Below are 18,588 nucleotides of genomic sequence, written 5' to 3'. Positions count from 1 at the left end.
TGGTTTCGGTCCACAAGTCCTTGATTAAACAGGCTCGGGTCACTTTCCCTTTGATCCCGCCCCAAGTCCCTGGTAAACTCAAAGGAATGCAGATCCAGAGCTCCGCGGGAGAGGTCCGAGCGACCTGAAGGAGTGGGTGGGGGGCACCCGTCTCCTCTTAGCCAGCAAAGTACCCAATACGCCCAAGGTTTTCTAGAGCCGGGTTGGGGGAGGAGGAGAAGGAAGGGGAGGGACGAGATGGGGCCAGCAGGCTTAGGACTTGGAGGTCATGCATAATTCAACAGCTCAACTTTCGGGCCCGCCTCTTTCCTGGGAGTGGGAGTTTGCTCCAAACTTTGTTTATGGGACAGTCCGGGAGCCGCGGCGGCCGTGCATTCTGCTTCTCCGCCTCCTCCTCCCGGAGCGCGAACGCCTGAGGCCAGTTCGGGGGATGTGAGAGCCGAAGCCCCTCGGCTGCCAGGCACCGAGTCGGGTCGGGATTTGCCAGCCGGGCTCCGGCTCCAGGCGTGCAAGCTCGGGAAGCACCAGAGTGACCCAGGCCCGACGGCGGCCGCCGCACGCCCGGACTCGGCTTCGCTGCGCGCCCAGGTAGTGCCGGCTGTAGCGCGCCTGTTCACCCAGCACCGCTCCGGGGCGCCTGGCTCCTCGGGCTTCCGGAGTCGAGAAATCGTGGAGTGGGCTCGGGTTGAGACTTCTTGGGGGTGGGGTGGGGGGCTGTTTGCCCTGGAAATTTGCGACCTGTGCTTTGCCACCAACAGTTCAGCAATGTCCCGGGTGCAGTTACCCCCCTCCCCCCGCCGCTCTTCCTTCTCCTCCTCCTCTTAGTAACTTCTTCAAGAAAGTTGCATAATTGCCAGGAGGGACCCCTCCCCCATCCGGCTGGTCTTACTGCTGAGTGTCTGGGATCCCGAGGCGGACACCTATCTGTCTTTTTTCTTTTCTATTTTCTCCTCATACCCCCTCCTTCGACTTTAAAGCTTATAAAAGGCTGATTTGACCTTTCTCCTTGCAGAAGATGAATCCAGCCTCGGCGCCCCCTCCGCTCCCGCCACCCGGGCAGCAAGTGATCCACGTCACGCAGGACCTAGACACGGACCTCGAAGCTCTTTTCAACTCGGTCATGAACCCCAAACCCAGCTCGTGGAGGAAGAAGATCCTGCCCGAGTCGTTCTTCAAGGAGCCTGACTCCGGCTCTCACTCGCGCCAGTCGAGCACCGACTCGTCCGGCGGCCACCCGGGGCCCCGGCTGGCGGGCGGCGCCCAGCACGTCCGCTCGCACTCATCGCCTGCGTCCCTGCAGCTGGGCACCGGCGCGGGCGCTGCGGGCAGTACAGCGCAGCAGCACGCGCACCTCCGCCAGCAGTCCTACGATGTGACGGACGAGCTGCCGCTGCCCCCGGGCTGGGAGATGACCTTCACGGCCACTGGCCAGAGGTACTTCCTCAAGTAAGTCCGCCTGGAGCCGGGGCGCACAGTCACGACGCCCCCGGCGCGCGTGCGCGTGTGTGAGTGTGTGATGCTGTGTCTTTCCACAATGCTTTCCCCAAGATCTGGGAAGCTGGAAGTAGGAAGAGAGTCTCTGGATGTTGGAATTGTAAGGGATCAGAAGCAGAGTCTGGCTATGTTCTTTCAGGGTCCTGGACATCCCAAGAGATTCGGGACATGGAAACTCTTTGAGGGAGGAGAAAAAAATAAAGATTTGGGGGGAATTCTCAGGAACACACAGGTGACTGTGCCCTGAATCTGGAGTATTGATACAGACTCCTGGGCACAAACCCGTATCCCCTTCCTTGGCCATTCCGAGTCAGTGAACTCAGAGCCTGCTGGGTCCAGCGGGATGTGACACCAACGTAAAGGCGAGAAAGTTTCTGAGGCTTGGGGAGGAGAAGGACTTTTGGTGGTGTAGGTGGTCTGCAGTCTCTCCATTCTTGGGGAAATCACTCTGGAAAAGCGAACACTGCTTGGTAGGCCTTATTGCTCCCAGCTGGGTAATGTAATGGGCACACAGCATGGTGATGTAATTAGCAACTGCGTGGTGCAGTAGTTGTGGGCCGGACGAATGAATTCTGTGGAAATTGGGTCAGGAGTTTTATTATGTCGTACTTGGGAACCTAAAATACCATCGAATCAGGAGCCTGCTTTGTCATTCTTCTTCCCTTCACATTGTTTCGGCTTTTTGATGTAATGAATTTTATGTTAGATTTCTAGTAGACTCTACAAGAAAATGTGTTCCCAGACATAATGAACGTTCTTTCAGTTGTGGGACCCTAAGAGGATTATATTCCAGAGGAGAAACCAAGCTGGAACTTGAAATGCGACGAGTGAGGTCATGGCGGGTCAGGTTGTCCATGGCCCAGATGGAAGTCGGGCCAGTCGGACCACTTGGTTCAGGATTGCCTCACCGACCCGCCATTCACTGCCACCCAGCGAAGCTCCTAGCCTAAAATCCTGCCTTCAGAGTTTATTTATTTAGAGCCCATGTTTCTTTGATAGAGTAGCCTTAGTTTAAAAGTTATGTTAAGACACTATGTATTATGTAAAAACATAATCAGTCCTTTTGATACTTTGATTGCTATGTGAGGGCCCTAATAATGAATACATAGTAATGGATGAGGTTCATTGTAACCAACTCTTTGACTCACACTGGTGACCAATTACTCCTTCCCTATCCCAAAGCTGTTGACATCTTGTGCAGGGAGGAGTTCTTTATTTTGTTTCTGGGGTGGTGTGATGCTGACAAGTACTTGTTCTGAAACAGACTTGATGGTCCTTTTATTCCAACACTGGCCTGCTCCCAGTTACTCAGTGATAGTGTGGACACGTAGACAGTTCTTTGACTTTTAAATGGCCGGTAGAATTCAAGTATGTGATGTAATAACATACGTTTTTCTAAATGTGACAATGCTGATCTGAAGGATGACATCAGTTTCTGTAATACGTAAAGGTCCAAAGTAGCTAACATCTTGTGTTAAGTTTACTTAGGTAAATGCAGTTTTGAATATTTGATTGTGCCTTTTATAGAAATGGACTTGAAAGCCACAATAATTTACAAAAATTTGGGGGCTCTTTTTTTGGACTCAAATGATTTTTAAACTGTTTATGAATACACACACACAAATACCTAAGAAATAAGAGCTGGGCTAGCCCAATATCTGAGGAAAACTAGGAAAAAAAGACCCTCAAGCAAAACAAAACAATTATCTCTTATACACATTTTGAACATTTGGAGTAGCTGAGAACTATGTTTGAAACTAGGGCAAGAATGGAAATTAGCCTTGGGTTTAGAGAAAGTTGCTCTGACCCTTCTGCCCATCCCCCAACTACAACCAACCCCAACCCAAAGTACAGTGCATCTTCATTTCACTTTGGATAGTCAGTGAAGACAATAGCTGAAAAATGGACCTGATCTGATGCTATCCCTGAAAAGTTTTTGGTCAAGTAGCTAAGGGAATTTAAGAAATCAAGTCATCATGACTATTGTCTTTCAAGATAAGCAAACTGCCAAGATCTCTCTGAGTTTCTTTTGGAACTTTGTTTAATGTTGGGATAAGGTAAATGTTATATGTCACACTTTGTTACACAGCCTCAAAAGGCAGTACATTTCGGTGGATTAAGTAGACGTTTGAAAAATGATGGCAACTGACCCTGAATTAATTTTCATAAAATCTACCCATTACTGTGCTCCATCATCTGTGAAATGAAGCTAACAGTAGAATCTTATGTTAAGAGTTGAGGGCTTTATAAATCAGAAATCAGAGTATTTTAGAATTGACAAGGTCTTTTTTTGGCTAGAAAACTGAAGCCAGGGAAGGGTGACTGTGTGACTTTGGGAAAGTCATGTGATTATTTAGTGGTGGACCCTGGTTAGACCTCTAATCTGTTGCCCTCTGCTTACAGAGCAGTTTTCCGTTTTCCCCATTCCCACTTTTATCCCCACGTCACTTCACCAGCTGAACAATGAGCTTTATGGGAAAGAAAGCCGGGACATCTAAGATGCTTTAAAGATGCTTTTTGTCATTTTCTCAGGTAAGAATGTTCCTAGGTTTATAATGTGATCCCTTTCTGGTGGTACCTCTTAAGGGGCACCTTTTTGTTCAAACTGTTCCTGTGGTGTTCAAGCATTCCTTTAGGGTAGCATGTAACCACGGACAGGACCAAATGTTAAAACACATGGCCTCTGAAAACTCCGCATCGTTCCTGCTGGCCTCTGAAGCCCCTAATCAGGCTGCAGTGTGTGTAGGTGTTCGGCTCTTAGCAACCTGGCACACCGACTTTGAACACTGATCACATTAAAATTCTTAAAAATTTCTGCTTGTAAATGGAATACATATTTATTGTGCATAAACCAGGAAGTAGAGAATTACAAAGAATAAAGTGATCTGGCTTCAGTAAAACGTTCCATTCTTGCAGAAAATTTTTATTTGAATAACGTTCTTTAAGAAAAGATATTTTATCCCCCCCCTCTTCAGTGGAATCCCAGGTATAACATTTGCATGCCACTCCCAGTTTTTAGTAATCACTTTAGTGTTTTGCCTTTTTAAAAAATGTGTGGTAGAAAATTATTTTCGTCAAAATGATCTTGGTAACAAATTCAACAGAACAGAAGAACTTTTGTTGAAAAACAATGGTTTCCTTCACCTCTTCAAGGTTCACAGGGGGAACCTTTAAATTTTTTTAACTGTTTCCATATTTAATTTAGATTGTTACCGCCCTGACCTTAAGTAATAGGCATTTATCACTATTTTTTTATTTATCAACTTTTAACTCCTTATATGAAAGTGAGATGTAACTTCTTAAGCTGTTTTTTCATTCCTCTCCCAAATTTGATTTTATATTGTTTTCATTTTCTCTGCTAGATCACCTTTGTTTCTTTTTTTGGTCAAGTTTTGACCAAATTAAACTTTTTATTAATAAATTATTCTTAAAGTTGAAAATCCATAGGCAATATTTACATTATTTCAATTCTATAAATATAATTCATTGCCTTGTGTATTAAGATTAGATTTTAGACTTGCACATTGGGTCTGATGTCACATGTCTGGGCCAATCAAAGGAGGATATATCCAGTATCAAAGTCAAACAGATTCTCTCTTTTCACTCTTACCAGTTTTTTAAATTCGTGTCACCTTTTAGTTTCCTTACATGTGTACCTTGACTTTCTTAAACATTTTTTCTAATAGCCTTTTTAAATGTTTTCATAGTATTTGCCTTTATTATGATCTCAAAATTTTCTAGGCTCTTAATCCCATCAGTTCTATCAAGTCTTCTTTCCCTAAGCTTTTGTGCCCAGATTCCTTCATCTTTCTGTACCATTCTGGATTCTGATTACTCTCTAGGTCTCCAACAGAGTTATCATCTTGGGACTTCTCTTTACTTCTCTCCATGGCTGAGAATGCTGTTTCCTTTTTCCATGTCTCCCTGTGTGTGTGTGTGTATGCCCTCATTTTGCTGGAGTGCATGCTTGAGTAACTCCTTAAGAAAAGTTTGTGAGATATAAATTTTTCAAATCCTTTTCAATTTGAAAATGTTTATTTTAAACGTTTTAAATTTATTTTCTTAAAAAAGAACTGACTTTGGCTTGTTTTTTTCTGTTTATCTTTGGATAACAATATAATCTAGTTGTTCTCACGAAGGGTTTCTTGTCATTCAAAAATTATTGCTTGTTACCTCAGTTTCTTTGTAAAATGAGGATAGTAATACCTATTTCATAGTATTTTGAAAGATTAGACGAGATAACGTATTTGAAGTGTCTGGCACATAGGAAACTTTCAATACAAGTTCCTTCTTGCCTCCCCTTGCCTCTGTCCCCATGTGCATGCACTGTCTACCTGGCCAAAATCAGATGCAGGAAACTTGGCAGTAGAATAAGCTGATTTTGACTGTCGGTTATAGGTATGGCTCTGAATGACAACCTGGATCTGGAATTGTAAGCCAGTCTTTAAAACTTAAAATAAGGACTGAGGGTCAGTTTTCCTGTTAAAGAACCTAAACAGGAATGCCCACCGTAGGTGCCCTTTTGCTTTAGCATCTTGGGGTTGAGACTACCTAACCCCTTCTGAGGAGGGTCTATTTTTCATTTTTTGGAATCGTGCTTTGTCACGCGAGGTATCACTCGGGGTCTCTGGTCCCGCTCCCCACATAAGAACGCAGGACATGGTGAGGCCAAAAAGGAACACCCACGGAGCCATAGATAGGGGAGTCACACCACTGTAGTCTCGCTGGCGGCTGGCTTGGAGACACAGGAAGCAGGAGCCACACTATCCGCTACCTGCTGTCTACTTCTCTCTGCCAACCAACCTCGCTTGCTAACTTCAATCCGCTCTTGCTAGCTCAGCCACCATCTTCTTGCTAGCCCCCATTTTTTCTGCTAGCGTAGCCATGGCAGTTATATTAGTGGCCAATGGCTCACTGGTGACAGCTGACGGCCAACTAGCCACCGCTGATGGCCGTCCAATCACAGTTGATGGCCATTTACTACCTGAGCCAGCACCTTTCCACGTGAGGCCGAGAGCTTGGAAACTGCACTCCTGGCTGTGTCCCCACAGGCTTGTAGCTACTAGTTGGGCCGATTTTGTGTGGGACGGAGGGAGGATGGGATTGAGAAGTGGGAGGGATGAAGAGGGGAGGTAATTGACATTTGTGGATGATCTGCTCTATGGCAGACAAAGCTGAGTCAGTGCTTCCCAGAGAGACAGCATCAGCTGTGGAGCACGCTCCTGACATACGTATAAAAACTTTTTTTCATAACCCTAGTTGCTTTTATATATATTCTTTCTTAACAGGTACCTATTATTATCTCATTTTACTGTTGAGGAAACTGAGGCTTGATGTTGAGTAAATGGCCCAGGGTCACATAACAGGTGAGTGGCAGAGATGGGATTAGAATTGTGTGATTCTAAAACCTGTGCTCCTGCCCTTGCACTGTGATGCCTCATGCCAATTACGTGACCGTAATTAGGCCGTGTAATTAGGTATCCCTGGTGACCAGATAACTCGGGAGTGGTGGATGGAGCATTAGAGTTTGCCTCTGAACTCAGTCTGAGTGATCAAATTTGGAGCTCTTGGTGCTGGAGAGAGAGGTGATGAAAAACAACACAAAAACAAACCAGACATGGATGGTATACCTATAGTGCCTGTGTATATTTTACTCGTGTTAAGATTTCCACCATTAAGAAATCCATATCGTTTTACAGCAGATGTGAGAGGGAGGACAGATGACCTAATTGAGGTCAGGATCGGGTACACTAGTGAGGACTTTTTGAGAGGGTTAATTAGATGATGTTAGTAAAGTAGTTTCAAGGAGAAAAAAGCCAGGTTGCTTCTCATTGCCCTTGTAATTGCAGAGATTGATTGGAAATAAATTGCTGTAGAGGTTTGAGGCAGCATTGAGTCTTAATTTTTATTGACCGACCGAGTTAAGAGTTGTAGGAATTGTAGTCTTATATATCATCCCCTCCGTCTCCTTCCTCCTTCATTTAAATATCTAACCACAGGAGAGGGTGATAGAAATAAAGGAATCAACCAATCCAGGGAACAACTTTTTGAAGGGTGATTTGGAAAACTAAGGATTGAAGTAATTAGCTTACTATTGAAGGGCAGATTTTGAGGGGATGGCCCTTCCACTGGTCTGTGGGGTCCATGAATATTTTAGTGCATTAAAATGTCGGTAGAGCAGTGTTTTCCAGAGTATATTCTTTGGAACCCTAGTCCATTCAGGTGATCTGTGAACAAAGGGTTTCTGGAGCAATAGGTTTAGGGTAAGTTGCATGCTGTATCCTCTCTTGGAATTCACAATATATATTAAAGGCTCCAAAGTCACTTATTACAAAAACTAGTTTATTTTTGTTTAAGCCAATATTTCACAAACTTGTGTGATTTTTGAACATTTTTATTACAACTGTTATCTATAACGATCCACCCAGGAATGTTCTATAGATCACACTTTGGGAAACCTTTCTGTGACCTTCACTATTCTCACAGTTGAGAATTTCATGTTTGAGTCCAGTTGTACTTTTTGTTGTCAGTGTGCTTTGTGTATACAAATATATATTACATTCTCATTTATATTTCTTGATTTAATAGTCAATTACCAATGCTTAGAGATGAGAAATGTCCCGAAATATCAGACAAGTGGGATATAACAAAGGAAAAACAATTATCGTACAGTTTGATAGTATCACAATACTGGTTTTATTTTAAAAAGTGTGTGTGTGTGTGTGTGTGTGTGAGAGAGAGAGAGAGAGAGAGAGAGAGAGAGAGAGAGAGAGAGAGAGAGAAAGAGAGAGAGAAAGAGAGGATGCATACCAAAAATGTGTATAAGGGTCATTTTTAGGATTATGGATGATTTTTCTTGTATACTTTCTGCCTTTCTGTATGTTTCAAGTGTCCTACAATAAATGTATTTCTTTTTAAACTGGTTTGGCGCGGGGAGGGGAGGTTATAAAAACCACAAGAGAAAGAAAAGGAAGAATCAGTGGAGTGGTAGATTTGGGTAGGTGTGGGGCATAGTGGAATCTTAGCCATAGCTCAGTAACTGAAGCCTGGAGCTTATGTTACTAAAGGGATGTTCTTTGGGAACTACTTGTGTTTTTTCTTTTTTGGGTTATTTTCTTTAGAAATGAACTGACACAGTGATTACTAAAGTCTTACCCAAGAATTCTCTATAAAAGTCACCTCAGGATAAGTAGTAGGCTTATGGTAAGTCTTAGGTCATATGGATTTCCTTCAGCTTATTGTTTCTGTGTGTGCTCTCTTTCCTAGAATTCTAGCTTTTATTTAATGTTCCATCTAGGCACAGCAGAAGATAAATAAGGTAGGAACAAACGATGTTCACTTGTGTGGTGCTGTTAGATGAAGTGAAATCAGGTGAATATATGCAAAGTGCTTAGCGCTATGCCTGGCGCAGTGAGCACTGTTGAAAGTTTGCTACTGTTACTGTTCCCAGCTGAGATGGAGATGAGGGCTGTGATCTTCCAGGACCTTCCCTTTGTGGTGTCTTAAAGGAGCATTAGCTATTTCAGCATTTATAAGGAAAAAGCATTGCACTCCTCTTGTGTGCTAGCGCTGTGCAGTGTGGCATGAGGGGAGAAATGTGTGCCTTGTTTCCCAACCTCAGGCAGCTGACGGTCTAGCTGGAGAGACAGGGAGAACTAAGACAAAACTAAGCTAACCAGCTGCCTTCTGACCTGTGTGGCGATAGCGCTAGAACAGCTGCCCTCTGTGTGTTGGAAGCTCTTGTGAGATGTGTCATAATAAGGCAGTCGTTTCTATTATGGTTACAGGTCTGAAATGTGCAGCCGTACGGAATGTTTTGGTTTCTCCCATTGGCTGTGTGCCCTCTGGTCTCAGAAACTTGGCGCAAGCTATTACCTGTGTCTGGAACATGATTTCCCTGCTTTTTGCCTGGTTAACTCATACACCACCTTCAGCCATCAGCTTAGATGCCACTCCTGCAGGAGGTTTTCCCCGACTCACAACCCCCATGCTCATTTAGATGCTCCTGCTATGTTCTCCCAGAGCCCTTTGTGTCTCCCCAACTGTAGCACTTCTGCCATATTACTGTTGAATTATTTCTCTTTCTGCTGTACTGTAATCTCCATGAGGGCAAGAATGATGTTTGTGGTGCTTGTCATTATATAACCTGAGCACAGTGCCTGGCACATAGGTAGGTTCTTGATAAGGAAGAATCCTATTATACTGTCTTTTAACGATTTGTTCTGCCAGTGTGCACACTGGAATTCCTCACAGGAATCTGCCATGTTCAGGAATGTGATTCCATCCTGTCTATGCCCTTTGGTTGACAGTTTAGAATCATAGCTCCATATACTAAATGCAGTTTAAGAGGAAGATGGATGGTGGGTGGGTAGGTGTTCAGAGAAGTCTCTGTAAAGGTGGTTGGACATAAATGGAGCCTTGGAAAATGGGAAGAATGTGGGTAAGTGGGCAAAGAGACCTCCTAGGAAAGGAGATAGGAAGAGAAGTGAAGAGGCAGAAATGCTAAGGGTATGTTTTTGAGGCCAAGGAGGACCTGGCCTGATGCGGGTTAAAAGCTAAGTGTTGGTTGGTAGGTGACGTTGCATGCCATTGAGTCTTTAGAACCTCAGCTAGGATGGGCACACTGGCCTTTTGCTAGTAAATGTCAACGTCCTCATCCCGTACTTCTGAGATATGCCAATCCTAGCTTAATCTGAAGGTAGCATAAGACCCCGCCATTGTCCCCTGTGTTGAGATCTTCCTAGTTGTTTAGGGAACTAAGCATTTTATACTAACTTAAGAGTCTGAAATGACAGACCCTTTTATAACAATGCATCCATCCATCTGTCCATCCATAGACCATCCATCTGTCATATATTCAGTGTAGCCTCTGCAGTTCCACGATTGTGGGTGGTCTCTGCTGTTTGACTCAGGCCCACCCCCCCTGAATCTGCCATTTCTGTTTGTAAATGAAGAGCTTGTGGGTCTGCTTGTTCCCAGAATACTCTCTTGTGGTTTTGGATAGTTTCTCAGTTCTTCTGAGGTTGATCAACTGGGACCAGACAAAATTCAGAGTCTGCAACCACAGTTAACCCACCAAGGCCCACCTAGGCCATTCCCTAAGGATGTCTGGCCAAGCAGCCAGTAGCTTCCCTCTTAGGAGTATCTTCCTGAACTCTTACTAAATCTCTTTGAGAGCCTTTTTACACTAAGTCACAATGTTAAGTCATATTAATGTGTTTAGATGACTTTAAATTAAAAAACAAAACACAAAACTTTTTGATAGGTAATAAATACATGTAAATGATAAAAAATTCAAACAGTTTTGAAACATATACTGTGAAAAGTCTCTCTTCCACCCTCCCTTAGTCCTCTAGTTCCCTCCCCAAAATACCAGTTTCTTTTGTCTTTTTAGAGAAACGCTATGTGAGTACAAGCATGCATATGTTTATGTAAATTAAATGGATGTACCCATCTAGACTATTTTCAGTAGAGTACAAAATGGTACACATTTTTCTACCCCTTCCTTTTTTCACTTAGTATATCTTGGTATTCATTTTTCTGGACATAAATACTGCTTTATTTCTTTAAGGACTATGTAGTATTCCATTGTATGGGTGTACTATAACTTTTAAAAATTGATTCCCTATTGATGGACACCTAGGTTGTTTCTGATTTTCTCTTTTAAATTATAAAAATAATATATGCTCAAACACAACCGGAGGGAAGAAAGTGGAAAATAAATTCTTCTGATCTTCCCTGGATCCCTATTTAGAAAGAACCACTGCTAACACTTTATCCAGAGATGGTCTTTGTGCACAGAGCAGCTCTCTATGACTTTTAAATTTATTATCTCTCTAGCTTGTCTATCTAATTTATTTATCATCAACTGTTCTACCTATTAATCAACACACCTACCCTTCTTTTATAAGGGAGATACATAGTCTGGCAAATGCATTGACCAGTTAGATGGGTGCCCCGCCAACCAGAACTAATGGCATACCAGTGTGAAGTAGCTGATCACGTATCTCAGAGTGTGGTCGGTGGACTGACACCAGTGTGCAAGTGCAACTGCTCCATGGCGAGCTAGTACAGAAGTCCAGAGTGTTTAGAAGCTTTTATAGCAAAATGACATTATTGTGACATCCGAGCACATGATCAGTGTGATTGTCTTGTGGAACAGGGTAGTTTGGGTGTGTCAAAATTCTGTGGTGAGTCACTTGTGGACCGAGCTACGTACAAGCCATTCACAATAAAACCACATACATGTCTTGACAGATTGAAAATAAAAAACACAGATAGTCCTTTACCACAGATGGTTTGAGAATCACTGATCTATCTTTTCTCTTAATTCTACTTATCTATCTATCCATCCATCCATTTACCTACCTATCATTTTATTTTTCCATCCATTCTTATAACTATCTTTTATGTATCAACCAGCCAACCAATCAATCATATCTGTCATAAACTAACAAGAATAATCAGTCTAAGATATTGAATAGTGAGTCTCAATACGGAAACAAATTCTACAGCACAAAGGCTGTATATGATCTATTTTCCAGCTTACAATATATTTTATGCCTTTGTGGCCCCTATGCTAACTCATTGCTTTAAAAATATGCTTTGGCACACTTCAATTCTGAGCACTGAAGATAAACCCAAATTCTATTCTTTTTTGTGGCCAATCTACCTGCAAGCATTGTGTCATGCGGGGGACCCTGCTCGCTGAGCCATTTGTCGTGCGAGGCGGTCTGCGGGATCTGTTGTCCCGCTCCCCACATAAGAACGCAGGATATGGCGAGGCCAAAAAGGAACACCCACGGAGCCATAGATAGGGGAGTCATACCACTATAGCTTCGCTGGCGGCATCCACCTTTCTGCCATCCACGCTTGCCAGCCACCATCCTCTTGCTAGCCCCCATTTTCTGCTAGCGTAGCCACAGCAGTTATATTCGTGGCCAATGGCTCACTGGTTACAGCTGACGGCCAACTAGCCACAGCTGATGGCCATCCAATCACAGTTGATGGCCATTTACTACCTGAGCCAGCACCTTTCCACATGAGGCCGAGAGCCTGGAAACTGCACTCCTGGCTCTGTCCCCACACATTGCTAGCTACAGATTCAGTAATTAAAAAGTGGTAACTGGAGAAAAACATACATGCTGGATTTTTAATTAAAAATATATATTCCTTTGATGGCTTTTCTGCCAATATTAAGATACTGAATATTTGTCTTTCTCCCAGTTTGTCAATGAAAAACATTTTTTGGCCAAGGTGTTCAAAGGTTCAGGAAGCAGCTATGGTACCCCATCAGAAAGTAGAAAATGCAAGCAAATGACAAATGTAACTGAAACAAACAGACATAACTTTTACTGATCGGATTATATTTTAACATGCTGGCCTTTTAACATACTTTTATCAAAAAGTTAAAGAAAACTGAAGGATATAAATTGAAAAGTAAGAGTACGTCACTTACTGCTTTTGCGTGTCTTGCAGGATTTATTATGCACACACATGACTTCCCTTATAATGGCATTAGTTGGTTGTTTTGGTATCGTGGGAACCACAACTTAGGTGGTCTTTGTTTCTGGTTGACCCTCTCACAACCTCAGGACTGAGCAGAGTATATAGGGATTAAATTATGGAGAACTAGATATGATGCTTGATGCGGAGGTCTTGGGGTGCAAAGCTTTGTTGCGGTAACTATAGGTCAGAGATTCGGGTTTAGCTTTGAGGTTCAAGAAATTGATGTCCTTGGGGCTCCAAAGCTGATCAGGGTTTCAAGGACTGTCTGATGTGGGCTGTACTGGGATAAAATGGGGATAGAAATTTTAATTGCAGTTTCAGGATTCGCAAGCAGTGACTTAACTATTCTGACACTCTGGAATGAACCACTTATAAGAGTGGTTTAATGGCTGGGAAGTTGCTTTGGTGGTGCTGGAAAAGGGGAGAAGTAAAATCATTGAAGGGATAGTAAGGAGGTAAATTTGACAGGATTTGGTGATGGATTAGATAAGGGCAGTGAGGAAAAGAGGTGAAAAGGAAATTTGCGGGCTGTGTAATGGCATGAGTGATGGTGCTTCTAATTGTAACAAGCAGTACTGGAAGGTGTAGCAGAGGTTGAGACATTTTTTAATACTACGTAGAATTTGAGGTGACATTAAGACATCCAAGGGAGATATATAATAGATATATATTTTTAACTGATCTGTCTCCAGATAACTAATCTTTATATCTGTGTAACTACGAGTATAACTATAACCATATATATATAGTTATGCAAGTACAGCTATGGATGAGACCCCTTAGAGAGAGGTTACAGAGAGGGCGAGAAAAGAGAAGTCCTGATAGACCCTATAAAGGAGATGGAGAAGAAACAGCCAGAGATATGGGAGGAAATCCACAAACTAGTGCATTAAATCCAGGGAAATCAAGAAGGGAAGGAATGGTTAACTCTGTGGCTTGTTTCTCAGAGGTCAAGGAAGATGAGAACTGACAAATGTCCAGTGAATGGTGTTTCCACTGAGACCGTTTTCTCAGTAGAAAAGCAAGGGCAGGGGTCCGGGGTACTACTTCATGTAATCTAGTTTTTGAAGAGGGAAAAATGAAGAAAATAAGCATCTTAATTAAATAAGGTATGTTCCACTAATTACCATATGCACTATGGTGTTCCTGCTAAAGAGTATAGTTCTCTCACTGTACATATCCAGGGTCCTATAGGAGGACCACACATTTCTTGTTTAAATATCCTCTTAAAACAAGGTCTGAAATCAGAGTTTTATAACTAACTGAGATAAGTTGTAAGACTTGGTAAAAAATATTACTCTAATTGATAGGATAATCACTTGCCTTGAGGAAAATTACAGTCTCCGGTCCTAGCTGTGGTAAAACCCTTGTCACAGTTTGTAGCTCACAGAGCTGTTATTGCTGGGATGCGTCATATTAATTGCAGCCATAAATATAGCAGATTATGTTTAGAGAGTATCAGTTAAAAATTTATGTTTTGGAATATTGTTACTGTAGTTTCAGATAAACGTTTATCTTTCCTATCTTTGTTTCTCCATTTGCTGGAACTGATTTTGATACCTGGCAAAGGGGATTCTGAAATTAATGCAGGTAAATGTCCAGGCTAGTTTACCCTTTCACAGTAAGTAAATAAAACATGTTTGATTATATTAAACTGGTTTGAGTTTGAGTTTGGATACATTTTGTAGTTAAAAGGCCATTCTGTAGCATGTTTTGCTAATATGGGAGCTCCTGGTGGCCTTTTTACTGGTTTGGGTTTTGTATAAACATGTGAATGTAGTAGGAGGGATTAAGAATTATAAAAGAATTGGTAAACTTCAGTGCTGCTTGTAAAATTACTTATATTTTCTGAAGACACACTCTCTAGTGCTGCTGTCCCCACTTTTATGGGTCTTTGTTTTCTGTACTGTGCAATATAAACCTATGCATGTAGAACTTTTGCGAATATGGATTCTTCTTACATAATTACATTATCCAACATATTTTTGGCTATCTGTCCATTTTAACATAAAATCCGACCATAAGTGGATATCGTTGAAAAACTTGAAGGCGGAAAGAGGAATGAAGAAAGGATCATTACACTGTACCCAAGTGTATTTTAAAAATACAATCTCTTTTTTTCCTTAGGCTTTTAACAAAGTTTAGTTATCTTGTTTATGGCCTGAAAAAAGTTAAACTTGCATTTACTGATTTTGCATTTCTGTAAGTATGGAGATAGCAAGGGCTGTACCTTGGGCTTTGGAAAGCTGAGTTGTTCTCAAGTGGAGGTGCGAGGGCTGTAACCCATGCTGTACACAGTGTGGCCATTTTCTGGTATTTGTCTGTTGCTTACATGCTAATGACTATCAAATAGTCTGTGATTATTAACAGATATTTAACAGTGGGAGCCGAGTAGGGCATAGGGTCATTATGGACAACGGGGAGTGTCAACATTAAAGAAATGATTTTAAAGGTTAGATCTAGAATTGTTGAAGCTTTTGCCTGAAACTTTGGCAGGTGAGTCGCAAGGGATGGACCAGCACAGCGGTTTAAAATTATGAGCCAGAGTGTGGTGTATCATGTTGTGCCACAGTGCTTTTTCACTTAACCTAATAACTGGCCAGTTCTAGTTAATTGGTTGAAAACCATTAAAGGACTCAGATTTCCCAGTTGCACATGATTTTGGAATGTCCAGCTTGCCTCATGTGTGTGAATAAAAGGGTCGGGCTAATTAAAGTGAATTGTCCATACTCCTCTACAAGCCAAGTGTCAGTAACCAGCTCAGTTTTAAGAGTTCTCGGAAAGCCCTTCTGGAGCCTGGTAAACATCTTGGTGACTGGTACATATCTATTTGGAGTCTAGTATTGAGAGCTGCTGAAAAAGAGTATTATAAACTTCCAAGCGAGCAGGGAGGTTTAAACTGATACCATGGAACTGCTTCAGCTGAGGTGAAACATCATATTTACTGACACATATTACAAATGGGTTTTTTAAACAGTGTCTGTTTTGTACATTGAGAGTAAAGTCTCCAAGAGTAAAACCAAAAAGTTATATTGTGGGGTAAGATGAAAGGATACTGTAAAATAAACAATATCTAATACCATTAAAATATCAGGTTTCCTTTCCAAAATGTAAATATGAACTTCTAAATGAATGTTTTAAAAATCTGATTTTACTTTGGTTTGTCCAGTGACTTGATACATAAAAGTGATTATGGCTCTGAATATGTCCAGATCTAGAGTACTACAATAAATAATACATCTGTATAGCATGTAAAAGATAAATAAACCTCAAATGACATTCTGTTTTAGTAGCAGCATAGAAATTGTTTTTTATTATAATAGGTCAAAAGTAGTTCATTGGCAATAAGCAAAATGTTTTCATCTGTCAGTTCCTAAGACTAGAATAATATTTGATGCAAACTGTATTGTTTCTAACCTTTATCCGTATACAAAATCATTGGTCTTTGAAAATCAAGGAGGGAAGATACCCAAAGGGGTGAGCTGTGGAAATATTTTGTAAATCCTAGAAGATGGGCGCGTGAGAATCTGAAAAGTAGTTCAGGTTGTTTTGCTCTTACTCTGAATGGATTTTAAACACAAGGAGAAAGTGCGTGGAATTAAAAATTGCTGTTTCTGATCCTAATGGAGAGGCATTTATTTGAACACAGTGGGGAGGATCAAAAATGTTGCTTAAAGGGATATTATAAGAAAGGTGGGCAGAATTCATGTGCACAGAGGGCTACCTGAATAGTGAGGTCCGGGGAGTCCTCCTACACCATCTAGTGCATTTCAAAGGTGAACTTGTGGGGAGATGGTTTGTGGAGAGGTGGGGAAGAGAAGGGGATAAGCTGAACAAGTATCCAGAAAGATAGGGTCTATGAAAGACCTTGAACTGTTTGTGGATGTCCTTTGCTATAGGACAAGGCCAGACATGTTGCCTGAGTGGTTTATAGGAAGAGCTAACCTTCGTCTGCTCAGAGTAAGGAAGAAGAATGAGTAATTCATTTTAAAAGACATTTTGAAGAGCGGCCTTTGGGGACCACCACTAGAATGTTTTGGAATGGGCTGACTTGAAAGTAGAGAGAATGTAACCAGCTCTCTTCAGGTGACATTGTGTGGTGACTTCACAGCAGCCCAAAGATCAAATATCTGACTTGCTAGCTGTGTGGAGATGCCCAAATCTCTTCAAGCTAATGCTCTAGTGTTTTTGCTCTCAAGCCCGATGGCTTTGATTTGCTTCCTGCCTGCTTTGGGTGAATTTAAAAACCTGTTTGTTTCACCCGTCATCATCTGGCTGGGCCTTACCCATAATTTCTCCACTTTGATTATGGGGGTTATTATAGGACAAGAGCTTCTTTGTAAAAGAGCATGTTTAATACTCTGGGGTCTAGCGTGACTAGCGGATATAAATTGTATGGAAGCAATTAAACTCGAAGGAAATGTCATGTGGGCTGAATTTAAATGTACAGACTTGTGGCATTGATTTTTTTTTTTTTTTAACTTACACAGAGAAGGGTGGGGAGAGAAAAGTAAGGGAAGGGAGATGAGAAATAGGCTAAGACAGTGAGGGAAGCACATAACAGAGACAAGAGAAAACGAGTCATTTTTATCATTTGGTTAAAAATGCAAAGTCCAGAGCCAGTGTTACTCGTATGCTAATGCCATTGCCCTTCACATGAACTCTTTAACAATACAGATGTCAGGGGGTTATTCTCTACTTGAGGCTTGTATCCCTTTCCAGTCCATCACTTTGATCTCAAAGCATATGTGTCTGTAACAGTGGAGTGACTTTTTTTTTTTGGAATATGTTAATAAACAGGCCTGAAGGCAGCCCACAACAATCCATAAATGTGCTTCTTTCTCCAGTTTTCTCTCTATTTTATGCGCAGGGCCCCTGCGTATTTCATATTGAGTGGCTTGTCTTTGGACTTCTGATTAAGAGTATGTGTCATTTATCTCACTGGCCTGGAACAGCGTTTCTCTCCCTGCTTGGTCTGTTAAGACTCAGCTAACCCCATCTCCCCTCTAACACCTTGTTGGACCAACCGTCTGGCAGGGATCTCCTCCTCCTCCAGGTCCCCATAGTAATTTGATATGTATGGGTAATTTGGCAATTAATCTCTTTTGTCCATTAAAATGTTGTGTAAGGCTTGTTCAGTGAATGAGTTCATTTCATTCCCTCAGCACGTGAACTCTTAGAATATGGACCTGGTGTTGGATCGCCCTTCATGCCCAGTACACATTGGTACAGGGAATGTTTGGTGAGATTATTGCTGATGTTGAACATGCTGTTGAAATAATCAAAATGTTAGTGGGTGGCCAGAGGTGGAAATGGGTGCTGTTAGGTTAGAGGTAATAGTATAATGTTACAAGTTTGATTTGAAATTGAGTGTTAGGAATAATAGACAGTCCTTGATTACTTGCTCCAATGGAGAGTGCTTGTGAACTCCTGTAGGACAAGAACAAAATCTTACCTCCCTTGTACCTCTCCAGTGCCTAGCCCGATGCCCGGCACACATAGAAATATAAATGATGTTTTATTTCTCCCTATTTAGATCATCTGGTGCCTCTTTTCTATACGATAAGCCAATAGGTATTTATCAAG

The 18,588-nt window shown here is 42.0% G+C and overlaps 1 protein-coding gene across 1 annotated transcript in view; it reads left to right on the top strand.

Annotated features, from left to right (window-relative positions):
• Nucleotides 1-338: 338 nt before the first annotated feature.
• Nucleotides 339-18,588, top strand: part of WWTR1 (WW domain containing transcription regulator 1) — a 131,878-nt gene continuing 113,628 nt past the window's right edge. The window contains exons 1-2 of the mRNA XM_033132018.1: nucleotides 339-588; nucleotides 1,013-1,446. Coding sequence (XP_032987909.1) covers nucleotides 1,016-1,446 — 431 coding nt within the window. The 5' untranslated portion in view covers nucleotides 339-588; nucleotides 1,013-1,015. The remainder of the gene's footprint in view (nucleotides 589-1,012; nucleotides 1,447-18,588) is intronic.

The sequence above is a fragment of the Rhinolophus ferrumequinum genome, chromosome 2 (genome assembly GCF_004115265.2).
Source record: "Rhinolophus ferrumequinum isolate MPI-CBG mRhiFer1 chromosome 2, mRhiFer1_v1.p, whole genome shotgun sequence".
Taxonomy (NCBI): domain Eukaryota; kingdom Metazoa; phylum Chordata; class Mammalia; order Chiroptera; family Rhinolophidae; genus Rhinolophus; species Rhinolophus ferrumequinum.
The sequence above is the reverse complement of the archived record's forward strand: the minus strand, read 5'-3'. Positions and strand labels throughout refer to the sequence as shown.